Here is a 24,977-nt window from a genome sequence, read left to right as displayed (position 1 = left end):
TGTTTTCTTTTGGCACACATTGCACAAGCTGCATAGAACACATCGCATATTGCATAAGCCATAGGATAGACATGTGTTTACCACGCTACTTAGAACCTATAAAGTTGGCAATCATTAAGTAAAAGCATCACGTTTTCAGAAATCATCGGCAGTAGAATATTTTATAAAATGGTTGTTTATCATGACTCTTTCAAAATAAATGGAAACAAACTCCATCTGATAGTGTCTGCTGGGAAAATCCACCCCCCTCCCCAATTTGGTTTTGGAAACCTGCCTACACTGATGTAGCAGCCCCAAGCAGAACTAATTTTTGGCAGAAACACATAATCCATTTGGAGGTTAAATACCCATGTGTACAGATCCTCCTGGCCCAGGGAAATGCTAAATATTTAAATTTAATGACTGAGCAGCATTATGGGTAAATAAGTATTTTAGCATCTTCTTTCCTCTCTGGTGTAAGTGTGGATTCATGTGTTTCTTGGTTAAAATACATAAAAGATAAAAATGTTTGGAATTCTTTTTTAAAATCTCTGTACCAAGACCAATTACAGTCCAGTTTAATATAGAGACTCTGCTCTATCAGGGGAAAAATCACATTTCCTGAAAAAAATACATTTTTTTTTTTCAATGGCAGTACCGGAGGCATTTGGAAGTTCCCAGGCCAGGGACTGAGTCCAAGGCACAGCCATGGCAACTCTGGGTCCTTTAAGCCACTGCACCAGGCTGGGGATTGAACCCTTGCCTCCAAGCTGCTGCAGTCACATTCTTAATGCACTGTGCCACAGGGGGAACTCCACATGTCCTGACCTTTGAGGTTACATATAGCAAAAGCCAGATGGTACTGAAAACTAGCTCTGTCATTCACACCACATCATCTAGGGGCATAATCACAACCAATAATAAAATGAGGAGACCTCTCCCAGATGTCACAGAAATGTGGTTCCATTAGAAAAGATTCCACGTCTTGTGGGAGTGCATTTCCTCACTTACTCTGACCAGCACTTAGAGTAGCAGCTGGTTTTAAGGCCCTGTTTACCGGAGGAGAGTGGCCAGCATAATTGGTTGCATCACTTTTATTAGGCTGATCTGCAAATACATCCAGCAAGGAATTGTTCTGGTGAGTGGAGAAGCAGGACAAAGCACTCCCATCAGTCTGCTCCGACAGTGCTGGGGTTTCCTGGCTTCGCATCTGACCCCGGGCTAATTCTTGCTTCTTGAGCTGATCTTCAAAAAACAAAAACTGTTCCGATTCCAGCTGCTGCTGGCGCATCTGAGCGACCCGCTTCCTTTCCGCCTCTATCAATCTCTGATGCTCCAGTTTTTTGAGAACTTCAGCTTTATATTTGTTCTAAAAAAAAAAAAAATGTGGTTGCCAGAATAAAAGGTTAGCTTCTAAGGCAAAGACATCAAACTAGGATTAGACACCTTCAATCTTCGCGCAGGCAGAGATGCTGTGATATCTCCACAGGGACGTGCTTGAGACCGCGCAGGGAAATTTAACATCATGGTAGAAGCCCCTTAATCTGATTATGGGAGCAGTTCTAAATCCACTCAGGTTCTAGCACAAGACAGGCCAGGACAATCAAGTTCCCTCCAGTCTCCAGTACTTTTAGATATTAGAAAATCAAGGTCAGGATTGTCTGCACAGGCTGACTGAGAAGACCCTATCTCAGAAATGGTTCCATCCCCCGCGGCTGCTCGGTCCAAGATAATAGCTGCTAGCCACATGTGATTATTTACATTTAAATTAATCAAAATGAAATGAAAGTAGAAATTCCGTCTCTCTGTCTCACTCGCCACATTTTAAGTACCGCAGGCTGGTGGCTCCCACATCAGAAAGAGCCAAATAGGACATTGCCATCATCACGGGATGTTTCAGGGGACAGTGCCACCTTAGGACCTTTGGCATTTGACTCTAGAACTCACACTGCTGGAACTTTAGGGAGAAGGGGAATCACTATGAAATGTGGTCTAATTAGCTCTCTCAGAACAAACTAGTTTTGTTTAAAATGAAGATTCCCAAGCTCCCCAGTTTTAACAAAAATGTCCAGACATTATTGGGGAGAGATAAAGCTTTAATGAGCTTCCTAAGTGACTTTGATGACAGCTAGACTTTGGGAGCTACTGTAAAGCCGGGGTGGGGTGGGGTGGGGTGGGAGACGCAGCTTACAGCAGCACTCGGAGAGGCACACGGATCCCCCTGGGTCCTGTTATAGGGCCGGCTGGCATTCAGTGGGTCTGGGGTGGAGCCTGAGAATCTGCATTCTAACAGCCTCCCGGGTGATGTGAGTGTTGCCAGTAGCAAAGGCTTTACCCATGTATCTGCTGATCCCTCTCAGACATAAAGGGTGCCATTCTATCCCCCCACATATTTCTATAAGTCATATACTTGGGATACTATTGTGGGCTCTGAGGTCATTGGGATCACCAAAGGTAGACCAGGTAACAGCTCCTGAGGCCATTCCTCCCAGAGAGATGTTGTAGGGACGACCGTACACACTGCTGAGCAGAAAGGAGACTTCATTGGGCTTTCCTTTCCCTTCCTGTTGCTCTGTCTGAGTGGCCCAAATCACTCTGATCTTTCAAAGTTCAAATCAAATCATCAGTATCCACACCGGAGGGAATCTTCCGATTCCAACCTGCCTTCTGTCACGGAGTGAAACACTTGACTCAAACCTGCCTTCTAGCTACGACAAAGGAAATAAAGAAGGCCAGTGACCGCCTGTACTGAGAGGTAGGGAGATTGGACTGAACTGAGAGTCTGTAAGACTGACACCTTTCAAAATACATAAACACACACACACACAAAAGCAAAGCAAACTTTATCATAATTCAGTAAATAGTATGAGGTCAAGTGGTGAACTTGGGTAGCCCATAGACTGACGGGTCAGTTTCTTCTTTCAATGCCCTTCAGTCTCTTGACTTCATTTTCATTTTCAGTCTCTATTTAATAAGAATCCAGAAGCTACCACTTCTCGGTGATGCAATTATATTCCACTCCTATGGTTAGCTCTCATTCCATCTCAATGTAATACTGACTCTAATATTTAAGAGTTTAATTCACATTTCCAAGGTGTACATAATTGGATTCATCAGAAACCATACATTGTTCTCTCTACCTCTCTTACTGCCTCCTTTTATCACTAAGGAGTAGCCATCTGGCTCAGGGTTACATTGGCAACAGTTGGTCAAAAGCTCTGTTGAAATTGCTGTATGAAGTCTACTTTCTTTTCTTTTTTATGTATGTATTTATTTATTTGCTTTTTAGGGCCACGTTTGTGGCATATGGAAGATCCCAGGCCGGGGATCAAATTGGAGCTATAGCTGCCAGCCTTCACCACAACCACAGCAATGCAGGATCCGAGCCATGTCTGAGACCTACACCACAGCTCATGGCAACACCAGATCCTTAACCCACTGAGTGAGGCCAGGGATTGAACCCTCGTTCTCATGGATCCTAGTCGGGTTCATTACTGCTGAGCCATGACAGGAACTCCCAACGTCTATTTTCTAATGCTTTGCTTCACTAGCTATTGGAGGGAAAATAAAAACACCACATCTTTGGTGCAAGTGCTTAACCTAGACATCAACATGAATTTTTTATGGGGTTTACATCACTGTACCTTTAATTAGCTGAAATGCATATGACATTTGACAAACACACGAAAATGAAATTCAAAAAATATCTGCACAGAAAACAGTCATGAAATAAATGCACCAACTGAACTTACTTTGCTTTGCAAATATTCTTGGTATTGTATGTTATATTTCTTTAAAAGGTCCTTTTTCAATTCATCTGTCCTTGGGAATGCAATCTCCTTCAGTTTCTTTTAAAAATATATATACATATTGATTAGTAGGATTTTCAGTATAGTCTTTCAGATCATCAGCTGAGAAAGAAAGACAGCTGGCATGTGTATTAGACATCAAGACACAAGTAACCAAAGATGATGGTGGAAAAGCTGCTTTTTTCTGGAGCTCTGAGATAAAACTTTTCAGTAGGGAAGAGAAAAAATTATCCCCTGCGTAAGACCTTTGTTGATTCCACTGCTTAGATAAGCATTTTGTTTAGGTAGGCACCTCATTTTTAAGTGGTAGGTTTGCAAATGCACATTCCATGGTATGTAAATTACATGGAATCACAGTGAGAAGGGACCCTGGAGAACACAGTCAACAGGGATGTAGATGGTAAAGAGCAGCTAAGGCACCTTTGACAAAATACAGATTTCCAGTCCTGGCCCAAGATCCACTGCATCAACATTTAGTTTTTCTCTTTAGGGCCGCACCTGCAGCATAAGGAAGTTCCCAGGTCAGGGGTTGAATTGGAGCTGCAGGTGCCGGCCTGCGCCACAGCCATAGCCACACCAGATGTGAGCCACATCTGTGACCTACACCGAAGCTCGTGGCAAGGCCAGATCCTTGTTAACCCACTGAGCGAGGCCAGGGATCAAAGCTACATCCTCATGGATGCTAATCAGGTTCTTAACCCACTGAGCCACAATGGGAACTCTACGAATCAACATTTTTTAGGGAAGAGATTGAGGTCTGGATCTCAAACATCTTCCCAGTGATTCTTAATGGCAGGAAAATCCGAGACCGTTCACGCGCCCACCACCCACCTTGGTAGAGATGAGAAAACTTAGGCTTAGAGAGATTGAAAGGCTTGTCCCATATATACAACCAGTTAGTGGCCCCATAATGACTAAAACCCAAATCTCCTAACTCTAGCCAAACTCTTCCTTTAAAATTTTTGTGCTCTTAATCTTTTGTCATCTCCCCATCCATTCATTTAATCAACAAGCACAACAAGAGAAAATGTATATGCTCTTGGAGAATTTTTTTCCCAAGTAAAAATACAAATAATGTTAAATTAGAGTAAAAGAGTCACCTTGGTAGCCTAAGACCTTTGGTTTCCATACAGAACTGTCTGAGGTTAAGTGAAGAAGAGAATTGAGGAGAAATGCTACCTTAAAGGCCTGGGAATGAATTACGCTTCAGATAGTGTCGAAATGTACACGACCTTTTGTCAAAACTTCTGTTCTATTTACAGGCAGCCTCAGGCCTGACATAAGTGGTAAGAAACCTTTATTCCAATATTTTTTGAGAGTCAGTTAAAATTTCATGCTGTGATTGGCTCTGTATATATTATTTTATCTTCCATTTTATAAAACCAACCTAAACTATTTACAATAAATAAATGGAAAACATTTTAAAATGTTATTTAAAAGGATATATTCTCAGCTAAAGATATGTGAAACTATATATGTAGCAAATGTTAATAATAAATAAATAAATTTCAACCACCTTTCTTTTCTTTTGGAATAGTTCAGGTCGTCCGCTAAACACTATATTGTCTATTATGCTAGTCCTATAAGAAGAAAGTAATTAAAACCTTGTGGCTGCCTTTACAATCAACATTAATGTTCAAACAGAGTTGGGGTTCAGAACTGTAGGGAATAATCAAAATCAGCCAAAATGACTATCTCAAATAAGTATGGAGAAATAGAAAATCCTTCTCTCAGTCTCTGGGAGGAATTGTGAAATAATTCTTTTTCACATCTCAAGGTTACTGAGTACATTACTGATCCTTTTTTTCTTTTCTTCTCCCTGTTTTAAGACGACATCTCAGAGTAATGATGATTAAAGGTCTAAGAAGAAATTGAAACATCACAGCTAATAGCATGGATTTTTGAGCTTCAACTCTCAAGAGAATGAGACAGAAGAGGAGAAGAAGGGGGTGAATCAATACTGGATACTTGTGGAACGTATGATCCCCCTGGGGAGAGCCGATGCCACAATACCTTCATAATGTCCTGCTTTTCGGGTACCGCACATTGCTGGTAATCTCGATGGCTGGGAAGCTTTTCTACAAACAAACTGGAGAAAGAGAAAACATGGCCTTAGAGCTTTATAACAGAAAAAAAGTTCAATGATGGTTTCCAATAGGATAATGGGCCTCCATTTCAAAAAAGGACATCGTTAATAACATTATTTAACCTCTATTCTTTCCATCTGCCTTTCCATCAAAGGTTGGCCTGAGAATGATTTTGGCATTACAAGGTAGTTATGCTCAGCAAACTAAGACCTGAGGTTTAAAAGGGTTGAGGTCGGGAAGCTCCCTGAACAGACCACATCACTTTGGTTTTTCTCAGCTCTTGGGCATTATATCCCACTCGAGTACCACTTTGCTTAGGTGAAGTGCTGGCAACACTGAGGATCACAGAGTTCCCTGGTGGCTCAGTGGGTTAAGAACCTGGCATTGTAACTGCTGTGGCTCTGGTTCCTGCTATGGTGCAGGTTGGATCCTTGGCCCGGGGAACCCTCTGCCAGAAAACAACAACAACAACAAAAAACAAGACCAAAAAAACACTGAAGATCATGTGAAAATGTAGGAGTTTAGAAAGATGGATGTAATCCCTTCTCACCACTGAAACGGACTCAAAGCACCACCAGTGAATCGGTAGTGCCATGGTGTATACATTAAAAATTCTTAAATGAAAATTTATAACTTAGAAAAATGTCAGCGTGAATCTCTAAAGGATTAAGAGGTGCTAATTAAGAGTTCATTTTTTAAAAATCGCCTCTTGAGGAACAAGGGATAGTAAAAATGAAGAGAAATCCCTACAGCTAACTGGACACATTACTTCCAGGTAAAGTGAAGATATCGCTTCCACAAGGGCAGGGAATTCTGTTTTGGCTTTTCTCCTTGTATCCTCAGCTTACAGAATAGTGTCCACCTCACAATAAGTGCTCAATAAATATTTGTTAAATGAATGACTGGCCTGTAGATAGAGCACAATGGACTCTAAACACTTTTTTTTTTGATCAACTAATCTGTTATATCTGTTATACCTTATAATTACTGATGTTCTGTTGTTTACATATCACACAAAGATTCATCACCTCATCTGCAGAATACATAGGAAGGGTATGACAACTGAGTCCTCAAATGAGAAAATTAAAGCTGAAAGAAACGACATAAGGTGTCAGCTGCCTAAGGCTTTTATAAGTAAAGTCATAGACATTTGAACTGGAGAGACCTCAGAGATTTTCACACATAAGTTTCTCATTTATGTAGATGAGGAACTGAACTCTTATAGGACTGCTGAATTACAAAAGGGCCTATCATTCATGACAGAACAGAATTCAAATATTCTAATTACTCACTAACTCAGAGAGTATAGTGGCCTTTAACCACACTTACGTGTTGTGTACCAAACCCAGGAAGAAGGTGAAAAAAATATTATCAATCAGTAACGTAGTGTTCAGAAGCTAAAATGGAAAATGTGTGCTGTCAATGACAATTGATGGTCCAATTTCATCGATAAAGTCACTGATTAACTTTCTATAAGTTTGATTGTTCCCAGGTAGGAATGAATGTTGCCAATCATTCTTTAGATTTCCAAGAAGTTCATTAACTTGAATACAATGCAGAGCCCAGTTTTCATACCATAGTAACTGCTTTTAATTTCACTCATGGTTGAATTGTGGAATGAAATGCTTAAAACAGCTGATCTTTTCAACTTCTCAAGTGTTCTCAGGTTAAGTACCCAGCAAAACCAATACAGCTAAATCACGCATTCCATAATTTTTGACTAAGACAAGAATAAGGGGTTCAGCTCCGATGAAATAATATTTGGTAACAGAAGCTCCTCCCAATTAATAAGCTGTCAAATTGATAGGGAAAATCCAAATCCCCTTTCTATTAACTCAAACTAGGTTTTTTGTTTTTTGGTTTTTTTTTTTTTTTTTTTTTAATGTTAATGGTATATTCAGGTGCTGTAGATGGACCTACAACACAGCTTCTGTTCTCATAAAGCTTGCATTCCTGTAGAGGGAGAATGACAGGAAACAAGCAATTATATTTGCGAAGAGAGAGAAGGGGACACACAGGTTACTGTGCTGGCCTCTTGAGCAGGTGTCTGATATACCTGGGCCTCACTCCACCCCTGGGCTTCCAGCCCTAAGCCTCAGAGATGACAGTAGGGATGCCTTTGAGGCCATTACTTGGTAACTTAAAAACTGGACACCCCACGCTTTTAGAAATCGGAAATCTAGTTGGAACAGGAAAACATGCCTGGCGTCCAAGCCGTCTCACCACCGTGCCATGTAAATAGTTTTTTCCAATTTCTTCATTTCAAAGACGTCCAAAATAAAATACTTACGTTATAAATTTATTATAAAGAACAAAGGCATTTTCCAAGTTTCCTTCTTCCAAATACACCGAGGCCATCCTCTCCATTTCTACTCCGGATCGAAAGTAGCGCCGCGGAGTGATGTCTTCGTTGATGGTAATATTACAACCCAGCTTGCTGAGGGCGCGGACTCGCTCTTCCGGGCTGAGGGAAACGTCTGTATGGTCAGGCATGGCGGCTAACTTTCTCTGCAAAGCAAAATTTGAATCCCTGGTTATAATAAGCAATGAACACGGCTGCAATTAGAGGTGCATGTTCTGTACTAAATACCTGACATTGATACCTATGGAATATTTCTCATAAGAGTTAACGATGCGATAAAAGTGAAGACTCTTTGCTTAAACAGGTGGTCTACACTCCAAAAAGACACACATTTCATGGTAAATATGCAGTTTTATTGGACCTTTTGTAGGTTTTAGCTACAACGATGTGGCAGTTCCTGGGTAGGCGAATGTTTTGGGTCATTTTAGGTCGAATAACATTGACCTGTGTATATCCTCACAGTGGTAGCAGGACAGAGATGGATGCCTGCCAGGGTTGCATCATGTCATTACACGTGAAGGCTCTCTAAGAGATAGCTTGGATTCCAAGGTACAATAAAGATTCAATTCTATTTAGCACCCTTGCATCTTTACCAAGTGAATAAAACCCCACCAGCAAGTCCTGAAGAAGCCTTTCAAGCATATGGACACCTCCCTTTCTTCCTTTTTTAACCAATAAAGAGACTCTTGGAGTGCCACCTATAATAATTACACTGTTAATTGGTCCCCTGAGACAATAATGATAACAACTTTTAAAAGCCCATGATTTTAATTAAAACATATGTATTTTATTAATAAAAACAGTGACACATTTGAAAAAACACAGAACATACACACTCAGGATAATTATTTAGTTATTCAATAAAAAGTCAGTACTTCTAAAAGGTGAAAAAGTCAACAAATATTTTTTTCTGTTAAAGACCAGATAGCAGGTACAGTGGGGAGCCTAGAAGTTAGGGATCTACTGGTGTCACTGCTGTAGCCTGGGTTCCATCTCTGGCCCTAGGAATGTCTTCCTGCCCCAGACAAAAAACAAACAAACAAAAAAACCCATATAGCAAATATAATCTCCACCACAGCAACTTAGTTCTGCTGGTGTGAAAGAAACTCTAAACAGTACATTAACACAGAATCCTGGCTGTGTTCCAAAAAAAATTTATTTCCAAAAACAAGCCAGTGATGTGGCCCTCAGAACTTATTTTGCTGAGCCCTGCTTTAGACCATTGCTTCTCAAAGTATGGTCCCCGTGGCAACAGCAGCAACTAGAAATTTCTTAAAAATGCACATTCCTGATAAACCTCAGCTCAGATCTATAGACCCAGAATCTCTGGAAATGGGCGTGGAGTTTTAACTAGTGTTCCCTGAGACACCTCTGCATCCAACAGCTCTGACCACTCTGCACTCCTTTGATGATTCAAGAACGGAGTTAAACCAGGCAAAACAAATTCAGCTTCCCAAGGACCCCTCAGTCACTCAAGGGCAGATTGTAAGTCTGCCTAGAGTGTGGGTGGAACATCTGAGTAAGGTTTGTAGAAAGTTGAAAAAGAAAACCAGGTAGACATTGTTTTGTTTTGTTTTGATGGTCACATCCACAGCATATCAAAGTTCCCAGGCCAGGGATTGGATCTTTTGACCCATTGCACTGGGCTGGGGATCGAACCTGCAGTTGGAGTCTTAACTCACTGTGCCACAATGGGAACTCCAGGTCTATATAGTTTTTGTCTGGCTATGAAATGCTGACTGAGGGGGGAAGGATCAAGATGGAGGTGGAGTAAGATGCAGCACTCATCTTCTCCCACAAACACATCAAAAAACACAGCTACATGTAGAATGACTCAGACAGGACATCTACTGAACGCTGGCAGAAGAACTTAAACCTCCAAAAAAAGGGCAAGACACTCTTGACATAATTGGGTAGAACAAAAGAAAAAAAGAAAAGAGAGAGATAAAAGGAATCAGGATGGGACTAGCATTCAGAAGAGGGAGATGGGAAAGAGAAAAGGAACCCACACCCTGGGAAGCCACCTAACCAACAGGGAGATCAGCTGAGCTGGAGGGACTTCAAAGTTGCCCAGAAAAGCACAACAGCTGGACTGAGGAGGGCGAAACAGAGTGAGAGCCACACAGATCATATGTATCACCATCCCACACACCACAGCCTGAGACGCTTGGATGTGGGCTGGGTGCTGAGACTCAGGCTCTGGAGGTCAGTCGGTGGAGAGGACTAGGGTCGGCTGTGTGAAGACAGCCTGAGGGGCTAAGGAGCCATGTGCCATGGGCTGGGGAGAGGGGTGCTACAAGCTGGGGAGTGGAATATCACAGCTGAGAGAACCAGGGAAGAGATCTGGGCCTGCAGGAGAAGCAAGGCTCCATTGTTGGAGAGGAGGAGGGATGGACCACCATAGGCATCTCCATGCATGGGCTCTCAGAGGGTGGGGCACCTCTGGTGCAGGCTATGGGTGGTGCGAGGCCACTTGCTTGGGATACAGGAGACCAGGTGCTTCTTGTGTGGACTGCAGGTGGCCAGGACCCTCTTGTGGGGGCTAAGGGCAGTGGGGGCTAAGTGTGATGTGGTGCCTCTTGCATAATCTGCAGGTGGCAGGGTCAAACCACAGAAACCAGAGGGAGGCATGGCTTGCCACCACTAGGAGTCTGTGAACAGGCTCCACCTGTGGCCCCAGTCACCTCAGAGTTTGGCAAAAAAGAGGGCACTGCAACCGAGCATCACCCGTTATTGCTTTCACTCCCCTGGGAACACACCTGTCCTACTGCTGCCACTGCCAAATGCTCTGGGCAGATCCCAGATGCTTGCTCACTGTCACTTCCCAGGACCCTGCAACTAGGATCAGCCTGTGCAGCACCTCCTGTGTGGGCTAAGTGGGATGGGAGTATGGTCCCACTCTTACTTCTTGTATGGTCTATAGGTGCTGGGAGTAAACTGCTGCAGTGCATAGCTCGCCACCTCCAGGAGTCTGTGAACAGGCAGCACTTGTGGCCCCAGTCACCACAGAGGGCGCCCAGAGAAGGGCACCCAGAGAAGGGCACTGTGACTGAAAACCACCTGGTGTTGCTCTCGCTCCCCTGGGAACTCACACACCCTGCTGCTGCCCCTGCCAAATGCCCTGGGCACCTTGTAAATCTGCCTAATGCTTATTACTACTTCCCAGGGCCGTGCAACTAGGAGTAGCCTGTACCACCTTCCTGCAGGCCCTTGCTATTGTTAAGAGCCCAGTAACCAGGCACTACTACTAGCCCTACCCATTGCCTCCTTTTCCTTGGAAACACACTCAGCACCCTGGGAATAGTAGCCTGCTCACAACGAAGGAAGAGACAGCAAATATCCAAATACCAATGCCAAAAATAAATAGTAACCCCCCAAAAAAATACAAAGGTGTGCTCTTGCACAGTAATAGCCCTCCCAGACTAGTTTGGCTTCCCTAAACTCACAGAAAAAGAAAAACATAAACAGAATGAAGAAGCTCAGGAAACATTCCCAGTTAAAAGAACAGGAGAATTCACCTGAAGCAGCAAACAATGAAACAGAACTCTGCAGTCTAATAGACACTGAGTTCAAAAGGGAGATAGTGAAAATACTGAAGGAATTAAGGGTGAATATGAAGGAATTAAGAGCAGATATAAACAGTAATGCAGATTACTTTAGAAAGGAACTAGAAAATATAAGGAGAAACCAAGGAAAATTAGAAAATTCATTTGCAGAGACACAAACTGAGCTAAAGGCACTAAAGAGTGGAATGAATAATGCAGAGGAATAAATTAGTGACTTGAAGATAGAATAATGGAAATCACCCAAGCAGGACAGCAAGAGAAAACAAAAAGAAAAAACATGAAAGCAATGTAAGAGATCTAAGGGATAATATAAATGGGGTCAATCTATGCATAATAGGAATTCCAGAAGGAGAAGATAAAGAAAAAGGGATTGAAAATATATTTGAAGAAATTACAGGAGTTCCCGTCATGGTGCAGTGGTTAACAAATCCGACTAGGAACCATGAGGTTGTGGGTTCAATCCCTGGCCTTGCTCAGTGGGTTAAGGATCTGGCGTTTCTGTGAGCTGTGGTGTACATCGCAGACGTGGCTCAGATCCCATGTAGCTGTGGCTCTGGTTAGGCTGGTGGCTACAGCTCCAATTAGACCCCTAGCCTGGGAACCTCCATATGCCATAGGAGTGGCCCTAGAAAAGGCAAAAAGACAAAAAAAGAAAAAAAAAGAAATTACATCTGAAAACTTTCCAAATCTAAAGAAAACAGATATCAAGATACAGGAAGCACAGAGGGCCCCCCAAAAGTTGAACACCAAACAGGCCCACACCAAGACATATTATAATAAAAACAGCAAAAGTTAAAGAGACTATTCTAAAGGCAGCAAGAGAAACGCAAAGTGTTAATTAAAAGGGAACCCCCATATGGCTATCAGCTGATTTTTCTACTGAAACACTACAGGCCATAAGAGAGTAGCAAGATATATTTAAAATTCTAAAAGGGAAATACTAGCCTAGAATACTCTACTCAGCAAAAATATCATTTAAAATAGAAGGAGAAATAGAGAATTTCTCCAACAAACAAAAGCTAAAAGAATACAGCAATACTAAACCCATTTTAAAAGAAATACTGAAAGGGCTCCTCTAAATTAAAAAAGAAGTAAGAAGAAATAGGATGGAGGGAATCACAATTGGAAAGCAATTACTTAAATAAGCCAGTATACTTATTTAAAAAAAATCTACTGTAAAAGTGATAATAAACATAAGGAACAGCAAGAGGACAAACATGAAGATGTTAAAAAAGGACTTCGAAATCTTAGAATGTGGGGAAGGAAAGTAAGAAAATCTAGACTCTTTTTTGTGTGTGTGTTTTGTTTTGTTTTTGTTTTTTTAATAATGTGTTTGGGCCTATATGACTGTCAGGCCAAAGCAAGCAGATACAGGAAGGGGTTAACACACTTAAAAAACAGGGCAACCACAAATCAAAACCAAATATTACATTCACAAAAACTAAAAAGAAAAGTACACAAGCATAAAATAAATAGAAATCATCCAACCAAAAAAAGAAATGAACAAAGGAGAAACATAGAATCAATTGGAAAAAAAGGTTTAAAATGGCAATAAATACATATTTATCAATAATTAGTTTAAATATCAATGGAAGGAATGCTCCAATCAAAAGACACAGAGTGGCAGAATGGATAAAAAAGCAAAAACCTACTACAGTAGACTGTCTACAAGAGACTCACCTTAGGGTAAAGGACACATATAGACTGAAAGTGAGGGGATGGGAAAAGATATTTCATGCCAGTGGACAAGACAGGAAAGCAGAAGTTGCAATACTCATATCAGGCAAAATAGACTTTAAAATGAAGGCTATAAAAAAGACAAAGAAGGACACTATTTAATGGTAAAAGGATGCATTCAAGAAGAGGATATTACAATCATCAATATATATGTCCCTAATATAGGAGCATCCAGATACATACAACAAATACTCACAGACATAAAAGGAGAAACTGATGGGAATACAATAATAGTAGGATAAGTCTACTCACAACACCCCACTCATACTGATGGACAGATCTTCTAGACAGAAAATCAATAAGGCAACAGAGATCCTAAAGGACACAATAGAAAAGTAGACTTAATTGATATTTTTAGGACATTACATCCAAACAAATCAGAATATACATTCTTCTCAAGTGCACATGGAACATACTCAAGGATTGACCACATACTGGGGCACAAAACTAGCTCAACAAATTTAAGAGTATAGAAATTATTTCAAGTATCTTCTCTGACCACAATGGCATGAAGCTATAAATCAACCACAGGAAAACAAACGAAAAAAACTAACTACATTGAGACTAAACAACCTGCTACTAAAAAACTAATGGATCAATAAAGAAATCAAAAAGGAAATTTAAAAATACCTCAAGACAAATGATAATGAAGATACAACTATTTAAAATCTACGGGATGCTGCAAAAGCAGTGCTTAGAGGAAAATTCATAGTGATCCAGGCCTTCCTCAAAAAAGAAGAAAAATGTCAAATCAATAACAACCCACCACCTAAAAGAATGAAAAAAAGAAGAACAAAAAAAACCCTAAAGTCAGCAGAAGGAAGGAAATCATAAAGATCAGAGAAGAAATCAATAAAATAGAGATTCAAAAAAAAAATAGAAAAAAAATCAATAAAACCAAGCACTGTTTCTTTGAAAAGATAAAAAAATTGACAAACCTCTAGCCAGACTCACCAAGAAAGAGGAGAGAGAAAACCCAAATAAGTAGAATAAGAAATGAAAAAGGAGAAATCACAAGGATACTGCTGAAATTAAAAGACCATAAGAGAACACTACAAACAATTATATGTCAACAAATTTGACAACCTAGAAGAAATGGACAACTTTCTAGAGACATAGAGCCTGCAAAAGCTGAATCAAGAAGAAATAGATCAACTGAACAGTAAATCACTTGAAAAGAAATATGTGATAAAAATACTCCCTACAAACAAAAGTCCAGGACCAGATGGCTTCACAGGAGAATTCTAACAAACATACAAAGAAGAACTTATACTGACCCTTCTTAAAATTTTCCAAAAGGTTGAAAAAGAAGAAACACTCACAAAGACAGTCTATGAAGCCACCATTGCCCTAATACCAAAACCAGACAAAGATACTACCAAAAAAGACAACTATAGGCCAATATCTTTGATGAATATAGATGCAAAAATTCTCAAAGAAATTTTAGCCAACCAAATCCAACAACAAATAAAAAATAAATAAAAAAGATCATACACCACAACCAAGTGGGATTCATCCCAGGTTCACAAGGATGGTTCAACATTGGCAAATCAATCAACATCATATACCACATTAACAAAAGAAAAGTCAAAAACCACATGATCATCTCAATAGAGGCAAAAAAAGCATTTGACAAATTTCAACATTCATTCATGATCAAAACTCTTACCAAAGTGAGTATAGAGGGAACATACCATAACATAATAAAAGCCATTTATGGCAAACCCATAGCAAATATAATACTCAAAAGAGAAAAGCTGAAAGGCTTCCCACTAAAATGTGGTACAAGACAAGGATGCCCACTCTCAACACTTTTATTCAACATAGTATTGGAAGTCCTAACCACAGAAATCACACAAACGAAAGAAATAAAAGATATACAAATTGGAAGAGAATAGGTAAAATTGTCACTGGATGCATATGACATGATACTATATATAGAAAACCCTAAGGATGCCACACAAAAACTACTCAAACCAATCAACAAATTCAGCCAAGTAGCAGGATACAGGATTAACATTCAAAAATTGGTTGCATTTCCGTGTACTAACAATGAAATACTAGAAAAGGAATAAAAAAATACAATACCTTTTAAAATCACGCCCCCCAAAATTAAATACCTGGGACTAAACCTGACCAAGGAGGTAAAAGACTTACATGCTGAGAACTACAAAACATTAATCAAGGAAATTAAAGAAGATGTAAAGAAATGGAAAGATAATTCCATGCTCCTGGGTTGGAAAAATTAATATTATAAAAATGGTAAAACTACCCAAAGCTATCTACAGATTCAATGCAATCCCTATCAAATCACCCATGACATTTTTTTACAGAACTAGAACAAATAATCCAAAAATGTAAATGGAAGTGTAAAAGACCCAGAATTGCCAAAGCAATCCTGAGGAACAAAAACCAAGCAGGAGGCATAACTCTTCCAGACTTCAGGCAATACTACAAAGCCACAGTCATCAAGACAGTGTGGTACTGGTACCAAAACAGACATATGGACCAATGGAAGAGTAGAGAACCCAGAACTAAACCCAGACACCTATGTCAATTAATCTTTGACAAAGGAAGCAAGAAAATAAAATGAGAAAAAGACAGTCTTTTCAGCAAGCAGGGGTGGCAAAATTGGACAGCCTCATGTAAATCAATGAAACTGGAACACACCCTCACACCATGCACAAAAATAAACTTTAAATGGCTTAAAGACTTAAACATAAGTTAAGACATCACCAAACTCCTAGAAAAGAACATAGGCAAACCATTCTCTGACATCAAGCTTACAAATATTTTCTCAGGTCAGTCTCCCAAGGCAACAGAAATAAAAGTAAAAATAAACCAATGGGACCTAATCAAACTGACAAGCTTTTGCATAGCAAAGAAACCATTAAAAAAAAAATACGGAATGAGAGAAAATAGTTTCAAATGATGCAACTGACAAGGGCTTAATCTCTAAAATATACAAACAACTTATACAACTCAATAACAATAAAGCCAACAACCCCAAAATGGGCAAAAGACCTGAATAGGCATTTGTCCAAAGCAGATATACAGATGGCTAACAGGCACATGAAACAATGCTCAACATCACTGATTGTTAGAGAAATGAAAGTCAAAACTACTGTGAGGTACCACCTCCACACCAGTCAGAATGACCATCATGAATAAATCCACAAATAGCAAATGCTGGAGAGGGTGTGGAGAAAAGGGAACCCCCCCTACACTGTTGGTGGGAATGTAAGCTGGTACAACCACTATGGAAAACAGTATGGAGGCACCTCAGAAAACTCAATATAGAACTACCATATGAGCCAGCAATCCCACTCTTGGACATATATGTGGACAAAACTTTCCTTGGAAAAGACGTATGCACTCGTATGTTCATTGCAGGGCTATTCACAATAGCCAAGTCATGGAAACAACCCAAATGTCCATCAACAGAGGTTTGCATTAGGAAGACGTGGTATATATACACAATGGAATACTACTCAGCCATAAAAAAAATAAAATAATGCCATTTGCAGCAACATGGATGGAACTAGAGATTCTCAGACTGAGTGAAGCATGTCAGAAAGAGAAAGACAAATACCATATGATATCACTTACATCTGAAATCTAATATATGGCACAAAGGAAACTTTTCACAGAAAAGAAATTAATGGACTTGGAGAACAGACTTGTGATTGCCAAGGGGGCGGGGAAGTAGTGGGATGGACTGGGAATCTGGGGTTAATAGATGCAAACTATTGCCTTTGGAATGGATAAGCAATGAGATCCTGCTGTATAGCACTGGGAACTATATCTAGTTACGATGGAGCATTATGGAGGACAATGTGAGAAAAAGAATGTATATATATATGTGTGACTGGGCCACTATGTTTTATAGTAGAAAACTGACAGAACACTATAAACCAGCTATAATGGAAACAGTAAAAGTCATTTAAAAAAAAAAAAAAGAAAGAAATGCTGACTGACTTTCAGAGGCAGAGTGGGGTGAATTAAATACATACAGTTTTTTCAACACCATCTGTTCTTTGGTGGTAATTTTATAGCAGATAGAACCCCAGAGACCTGTAAGGGTTCCTTCTTCTAAACATTTATTATAGAACCTGGGAGGCTTTCATGTGGTTCTCAAGGTCCCATGAAGTCAGAAGCAGGCCATGCCTCTTGTATCTTCTGGTCCTCTTTTGATCTGGCCTGGAGCAATGCGTCTTCCTTCCTGTGTCTTTTCTCCTAAGGGATCTCTCAGGGCCTGAGCTTCCTCACCCTGAAGGTCTCTAGCTACCTCTTCTGTGGCTGGGTGGGTAAGATAGGTCATTTTAGAGCAGAAGAGACAAGAAGACTTAGCAGTCACCTGGGTTCTCCAGGTCCAAATTAAAAGGAATAAAGAGCACGCTTGATTCTGATCCTCACCCAACATCTTATTTTTAAAAATTTTTTATTTGTTTATGTATTTATTTAGTCTTTTTAGGGCCACACCCATGGCATATGGAGGTTCCCAGGCTAGGGGGTCTAATCAGAGCTGTAGCTGCTGGCCAATGGCACAGCCACAGCAAAGCGGGATCCTTAACCCACTGAGCAAGGCCAGGGATCAAACCTGCATCCTCATGGTACTAGTCAGGTTCGTTAACCACTGAGCCATGACAGGAACTCCATTACCTGGCATCTTAAATCTATTTTCACTTGGTCCTGAATTCTGAGGTCAGAGGGGTATGACTAGCAGCAACACCAACATTCAGATACTTCCTTCTCTCCAAATCCTGTTGTGCTGCTCTTTTAATTCTCTGAAAGACTTTCTAATTTTAGAGAAGCTATTGGAAGCTTCCCCTCATCAAAGGCAAGAATCAGCCTAAGCCCTGAGTATACGCTGTCTTTTCCAACTGAGATGTCTCAGACACCATGGCAACCCATCCACATCTCCCCAGTCTTACTCACCTGTGGAGCTGGATGCCACTAAATGAAAACTTTGTTATTCAACTACTGCATTTAGAAGGGATAAGCCATGAAGTCCTACTTTACAGAGAACTATGTCCAGTCTCTGGGGGTAGAACATGATGGAAGATAGGACGGAAAAACAATGTATATATGTGGATGACTGGATCACTAGGCTGTACAGCAGAAATTGACACAACACTGTAAATCAACTGTACTGTAATTCTTTCTTACTTTTTTCTTAAAAAAGAAAATATTGTTATTTGACCACAGATAAATACTGCAATGACATCAGAAAATGACTGGGAAAAAAAATCTATGGGAATTTGGACATTTTCTAAAGGGGACTCCCAGCCCTGTATGCACAAAAGTAATGTGTCTATTTTTTTTATTACTATACAGTCTACACTGAGTTATAATTATTTGTATACAAGTATTTTTTATCTGTTTATGAACTCCTTGAGGGGAAGAATCATTTTACATTCATCACTATCCTCTGAAATGCAGTGCATTCCCCGCAACACAGATAATAATCAACAAAAGTATCCAATAAAGGAGGAAGAGAGAAAGGAAGCAATGTGATTATAATTGTATTATCACATTACTTGAAGATAATTCAGATTTATTTTCCCTTTAGGAATAATGCTACCTTTCCTAATTTTAAAATTGATTTCACAGATAAACTGGGAAATAGCTTAAAGTCTTCATCAACCTATAGTGTTTCATCTTCATATGAGCATCTTAGATGTAAATAAAATTTCCCAGGTGCAAAAGCCTTAGTGTTCATTTTTACACTGACATGTTCACTAAAATTTGAATTATTCCTACACAATGTTCTAGAAGAACACACATGGCACTCCATAAAGTTAACTCCTTCCTCTGCAGAGGTGGAAATGGGGCAGTCTTTTTTATCCCCCAGTGCCTTGACAACATGGGGTCAGAGGGTGAAAAGTTTCTGTAATTTTCTGTTCCTCAAACATACTCTCAAAGCAACTGAGCACCTATGAAGGACTATCTTGGCAGAGAGGGAACACTGAGTCATAACCTGCTTCAGAGCATGAATAACACCCTCTGTTTCTTTGTGTTCTGGTGCTAAACTTTGTGAGTATAGCGTAGTCAGTACGGGGCTGCTCCCAGCACTACCTCTACAGGTTGCATTGAGGGGGTTTGGGAGGGTCGTCCAGAGGAGGGGAATGGTAATGACAGCTTTTGTTTATCAAGCCTCAATGATATGCTGACACATTGAAAATATGATCTCTAGGGTATTTCCTTTGTGGCTCAGTGGGTTATGAACCCAGCTGGTACGCATGAGGATGTTCGATCCCTGGCGTCGCTCAGTGGGTTAAGGATCTGGCGTTGCTGTGAGCTACGGTAAAGGTTGCAGACTCAGCATGTTGCTGTGGCTGTGGCACAGGCTGGTAGCTGCAGCTTGGATTTGCCCCTTAGCCTGGGGACTCCCACATGCCGTAGGTGTGGCTATTAAAAAAAAAAAAAAAAAAAAAGATCTCCAGAAGTTCCCATTGGGGTTGAGTGGATTAAGAACCTGACATAGTATCTGTGAATCCTCAGTTGAACAAGGCCTTGTTCAGTGGATTAAAGATCCAGTGTCACCAAAAGCTGCACTGTAGGTCAAAGATGCAACTTGGATCTCATGTTGCCATAGCCATGGTGTAAGCTGACAGCTGCAGCTCCCATTCAACCCCCAACCCTGGGAATTTCCACATGCTGCAGGTGTGACCATAAAAGGAAAAAAATATATATGATATCCAAAAAGTCGAAAGGTACAAGTACAAAAACAGGGCCATGGAGATTATGTAATGTTCCTATATTCACACTCAGAGACTGATCTGGGACACAGAACAACCCCATGGGACCCCAAGCCCCTGTTATTTCCTCTTTAGCACATTATTTCTTCTAAGATGTCACTCAAGAAGATGTGGACCATGTTGGCTGTGAGGGGGAATGATGAAAAGGACGAGAGTTTCGAGTATTCACACGTTTACACAAGGGTACCAAAGCAACATTTAGGTGTTAAATGTGAAATGTTTTCCTTGGTCATTACTACACAAGGTAAGCCTCCAATTTTGATCTGTGAATACTCAGAGGCACAAAAGAGGTGAAGTAGCTGCTACAATAGTCTCATCTGTAAAACCCTCCTCTCTGGTGTTGAGCTAAAAGACTACACTCGTGGAATCCAACCAGATAGAGTGCAATTAAAATTTCACACTTTTATGGAAAAAAAGGATTATTTTTAATTCTCACAAAGATGGTTTTATTAGTCACTTCCTCAAAGGACTGGACCACACAGATGGATGGAAACGGCGAGTGCTACACTTCTTGAAGTAACTGTGACTCATTTCACATTCGCTGTGTTTCTGTTCTTCATTTTGGGTTTTCAGACCATATGTAAAATATCAGTTGGTGCCACCTACCAGAGCATTCACAGTGAATGGCTGATCCATGTCGCCCTGGTCACAGAATGAAGGCGTTTACTGTTTCTTCTCAATCACTTCATCTGTTTCAAAGACAGAAAGCAGAGCAAGGGTTATTTCTTGAGAACTCAAGTCTCAAATCCCAAACCCCAAGGTTCGTTCTGCCTCAGAACAATATGAACAAATTGAAATGACTTATATAATCTGAGACTATTGGAAATCTCTTCCTGAAATTATAAAACTGCAGGGAGTTGTGAGGTTTCCTGAAGCAGACTTTTCAAAGGGGGGGGGGTGCTGAAAAGATTGAATTATCCCCCAGGACCCAATATGAATCCACTGGGTGTGATCTTACTTCCAACGCTAGGCAAAATTACAACGTGGCTTTGCTTGCTTCAAAAAGAGAAAGAAAATCATTGCAATTGAAAGCCTGGACCCTTAGACCTGGAAGGGCTCAAACTAAGTCTTACTGACTGTGATCGGTGGAATTTCAAGATGGCCCTGTGAGTCCCGCCTGTTAGTATCCACAGGTTTCTGCAATCTCCTCCCTTGAGAGTAGACAAGACCTGTGTCTGGCTTCTGCTCTCAGCAGAACATAGCAAAGGTGATGGGATATTATTCCCATGTTTGTGTTCTTTCACATGGCAAAGATGAAGAGATTCTGCAGGTATACTAAGGTTCCAAATCAGGAGTGGGAGACCTTTCAAAGAAGGAGACACTCTCTGCTGACCTTGAAGACTCAGCTGTCATGAGTCACAGCTGCAGGGAGATGAATTCTGCCAAGAACGACATGCATTTGGAAGAGGACTCCAAGCCTCAGATCACCCTGGTTGACACCTCTGTTGCTGCCTTGTGAGACCCCAGCAGTGGGCCTACTTAGGCAGTGCCTAAACTCCTGACCCACAAAACTGTGAGATAATAAACGTGTGTGGTCCTAACACTTGAAGCTCAGGGTGATTTGTAATGCAGCAGTAGAAAACAAATACTCTAGCTGTGTGACTGCAAGTAAATATATAGCCTTTCTGTGCATCTGAAAAAGGAGGGGAGGGAATAACAATACCTACCTCATGTCCTTGTGATAAGGCATTAAATGACTTAGCATATAAAGTGCTAAGAATAGTTCCCAGCTCATAGTCAATATCATATCAATGTCAGCTATTATTAGAATCTCGATTTTGCAGTTGAGGAAACTAAGGCTCAAAGATGTTAAGTGCATATAGCCAAGTTCAAATAATCACTCAATAAATGTCAGTCTCCTTCATTTTTATGCTAGTGTAGGTCCAGCTCTGCCTTATTACTTCCCACTTCTAAATTTATTTTAGCTTTTATACTCTACTGATCACTTAGGTGAAGTTGGGCATATTTCTTCCCCTCGGTTCCTCATTTATAAAATGAGGGAGTTAAGCTACATGCTTTCAAATTATAACATTGTGTGAGTCGAGAAATCTCAGGAGTAGATTATTTAATCCTTCTGTGCTATTTTTTTTTTTTTTTTTTCCTGGCCTGACTCCATGGCTGAAAAACCTTTAAGGAAAGTCACTTAGGGTGTTCTAGTCTGTCCCCTTTGTCCTCCTCAGTGGTTCCTGCAGTAAACATCAAACTCTAGGCTTGCAGGCTGCAGAAATGCCCAAGAAAGAAATGACTTGCAGAGAGCCCCAGTCACAGAGTTGTGTAAAACCCAATTAATCCCAGAACCACTGAATGCAAGCAATCCCATTTAGGAAATTATGACTTCTTAGTGAGGATAAACCAGAAAAAAAAAAAAAAGATATTAAGAGAGTTAAAGAGATAGAACAAAGAGGCTTGGGAGAATTTAAGGCTGGGTAGGGAGAGAAGACAAGGAAATACTAGTTAGTCATTGCTTAGGGTCTCCTAAAATTTGAGAATTAATTCTTTTAGAGGTTACTCAGATCCTTAAACAGAGCACAAAAATTTTTTTTTTTTTTGGCTTTTTCTGGGGCCACACCCGTGGCGTATGGAGGTTCCCAGGCTAGGGGTCTAATTGGAGCTGTAGCTGCCGGCCTACACCACAGCCACAGCAATGCCAGAACCAAGCCACATCTGCAGCCTACACCACAGCTCACGGCAACGCTGGATCCTTAACCCACTCAGCGAGGCCAGAGATCGAACCCGCAACCTCATGGTTCCTAGTCGGATTTGTTAACCACTGAGCCACGACGGGAACTCCTAATTTAAAAGATTGGAAAGGTTAGGACAAGTTCTAAAAGCATGTAAACCTGAGACTTATTTAAAGTGCAGATTCCAGAGTTCCTGCTGGGGAACAGTGACATCCACGGCATCTCTGTAGCACCAGGATGAAGGTTTGTTCCTGGCCCAGCACAGAGGTTTAAAGGATCCGGCACTGCCACAGCTGCAGTGTAGGTCATAACTGTGGCACGGATCGCAATTCCTGACCCAGGAACTTCATATGCCACAGGATGGCGATCCCTGACCCAGGAACTTCATATGCCACAGGGTGACCAAAAAATAAAATAAAATAAGATGCAGATTCCTGGAACTCAAAAGGAAGCTGGATCCACTAGTTTTAAGTGCACAGATAGGCACTGATTGGTAGGATGTGGTCCAGGCAATTTTGACACATAAGATTTCCAAACAATGCTTTGAAAGACACTGCTTCTGAGAATGTATCAAGCAGGATTCTTCACTGCCAGCAAAGGCAGTGAATCCAAAGAATGATAATGGGAAGATCACAAACTTCCAAGAAAACTGGAGGAATTTGGCTTGGAGGCTACATACCAGTAACACCATCCAGAGTCCCACAGAAGCACTGGTCTGCTGCTTATCCCTAATGGGTAGGAGAGCCTGAAGCTTCCACCATCGACACCAGCTGCTGCCCTGGAACCACCTGCCACATAGTTTTTGACGTCAATACTTTCTATTTCAAAATATGATATGGAGGTAGGTGCCTGACTGGCAGATCCTAGGTCACATGTCTGTTCCCAGGCTGAAAAGGTGGTTTTTTAGTGCTATAATGCAAATATCTAGCAGTTTAAATTTCCATGGGAAGCAGAATGGGATGTGCCAAGCGAGGAAAGGTGGACTGAGGGCTGGGTGGCCAAAACCAATGATAAATGTGCACAAAAATTAAACTTCTCTCTAACGAGCTTCTTTAAATGTATAAAATGTTAAATTCAATTTATCTCAAACATCAGAATTTATTATCTTGCTCTAGATGAAAGCCAATAGTTAAACCTCTCTTTAACCCTATCAACTCCTCTCAAATCTAAGATGAAAGAAGTTTAGAGATCGGTCAGTTGACTGACCTTTGGGGGCCATTAACTACTCATTGGCAGTGACCCTATCTTAATTTCTTTATTTTTAATCCCCAGTCCTAGCAGTTATCAATATAAACAATTACCAATGCCAGCTTAAACAGGTTATATTCTCAAGGCCAGGGGATGTCCAAGTATGATACAAGGTCCCCAAGATCCTTTTAAGGGGTCTGCAAGGTCCATATCATTTTCACAATATTACTAATCTGGAAATCTCCTGTATACAATATAATTTCATAATATTGTACACAGGAGATTTCCAGAAAGTACAAATTAATAGATATGCTCACTTACATATTCTTGTAAATGCCTGTTTTCATGTTTAATACAGTAAATATAAATAGACCCATATAAAGAAGCTTTGTAGTGTCCTTAGTCATTTTGAAGAGTGCAAAGGGGTCCTGAGATGAAAACATTTGAAAACTCACTGCTCCATGCAAACAAAACAAAAACTCACCATGCGCTTTAAACTAACCAGAAATACAGTGAGCCATAAGAATCTTAATGATGAACTTCCATTTGCACTACTGAGGTATTACTAAACTAATTAGAAAAATGGGGGTACAGTAGGAGATACCTTACTTCACAGAACCCAAGACCCACAAGAGTAAGTGCAGCAGACTGCTGTATAATCTGCAATACCCATTCTCTTTTTCTAAATAAAAATATTTTTTAGCTGATATATAGCCATTCAGGCAAACCCTACATTTTCCAGCCTTTCGTGGAGGTAGACCACATCACCAAGTTCTGGCCAATGGGGTATGTGCAGAAGTACTGTGA

At 40.6% G+C, this 24,977-nt stretch overlaps 1 protein-coding gene across 4 annotated transcripts in view; it reads right to left on the bottom strand.

Annotated features, from left to right (window-relative positions):
- STAMBPL1 (STAM binding protein like 1) overlaps nt 1-24,977 on the bottom strand; it is a 61,481-nt gene that overhangs the window by 12,866 nt on the left and 23,638 nt on the right. For 3 of the 4 annotated variants that reach the window (NM_001243343.1, XM_021071881.1, XM_021071882.1), the window contains exons 2-6: nt 20,908-20,990; nt 8,166-8,383; nt 5,802-5,877; nt 3,732-3,827; nt 991-1,348 (exon numbers count right to left, since the gene is read on the bottom strand). In NM_001243343.1, the coding sequence (NP_001230272.1) occupies nt 991-1,348; nt 3,732-3,827; nt 5,802-5,877; nt 8,166-8,383; nt 20,908-20,937 (778 nt within the window). In that variant the 5' untranslated portion in view covers nt 20,938-20,990. The remainder of the gene's footprint in view (nt 1-990; nt 1,349-3,731; nt 3,828-5,801; nt 5,878-8,165; nt 8,384-20,907; nt 20,991-24,977) is intronic. The other variant, XM_021071883.1, reaches the window with a different exon arrangement.

Source organism: Sus scrofa, chromosome 14 (genome assembly GCF_000003025.6).
Source record: "Sus scrofa isolate TJ Tabasco breed Duroc chromosome 14, Sscrofa11.1, whole genome shotgun sequence".
Classification (NCBI taxonomy): domain Eukaryota; kingdom Metazoa; phylum Chordata; class Mammalia; order Artiodactyla; family Suidae; genus Sus; species Sus scrofa.
Note: the sequence above shows the minus strand (reverse complement) of the source record. Positions and strands in the feature narration are given on the sequence as shown.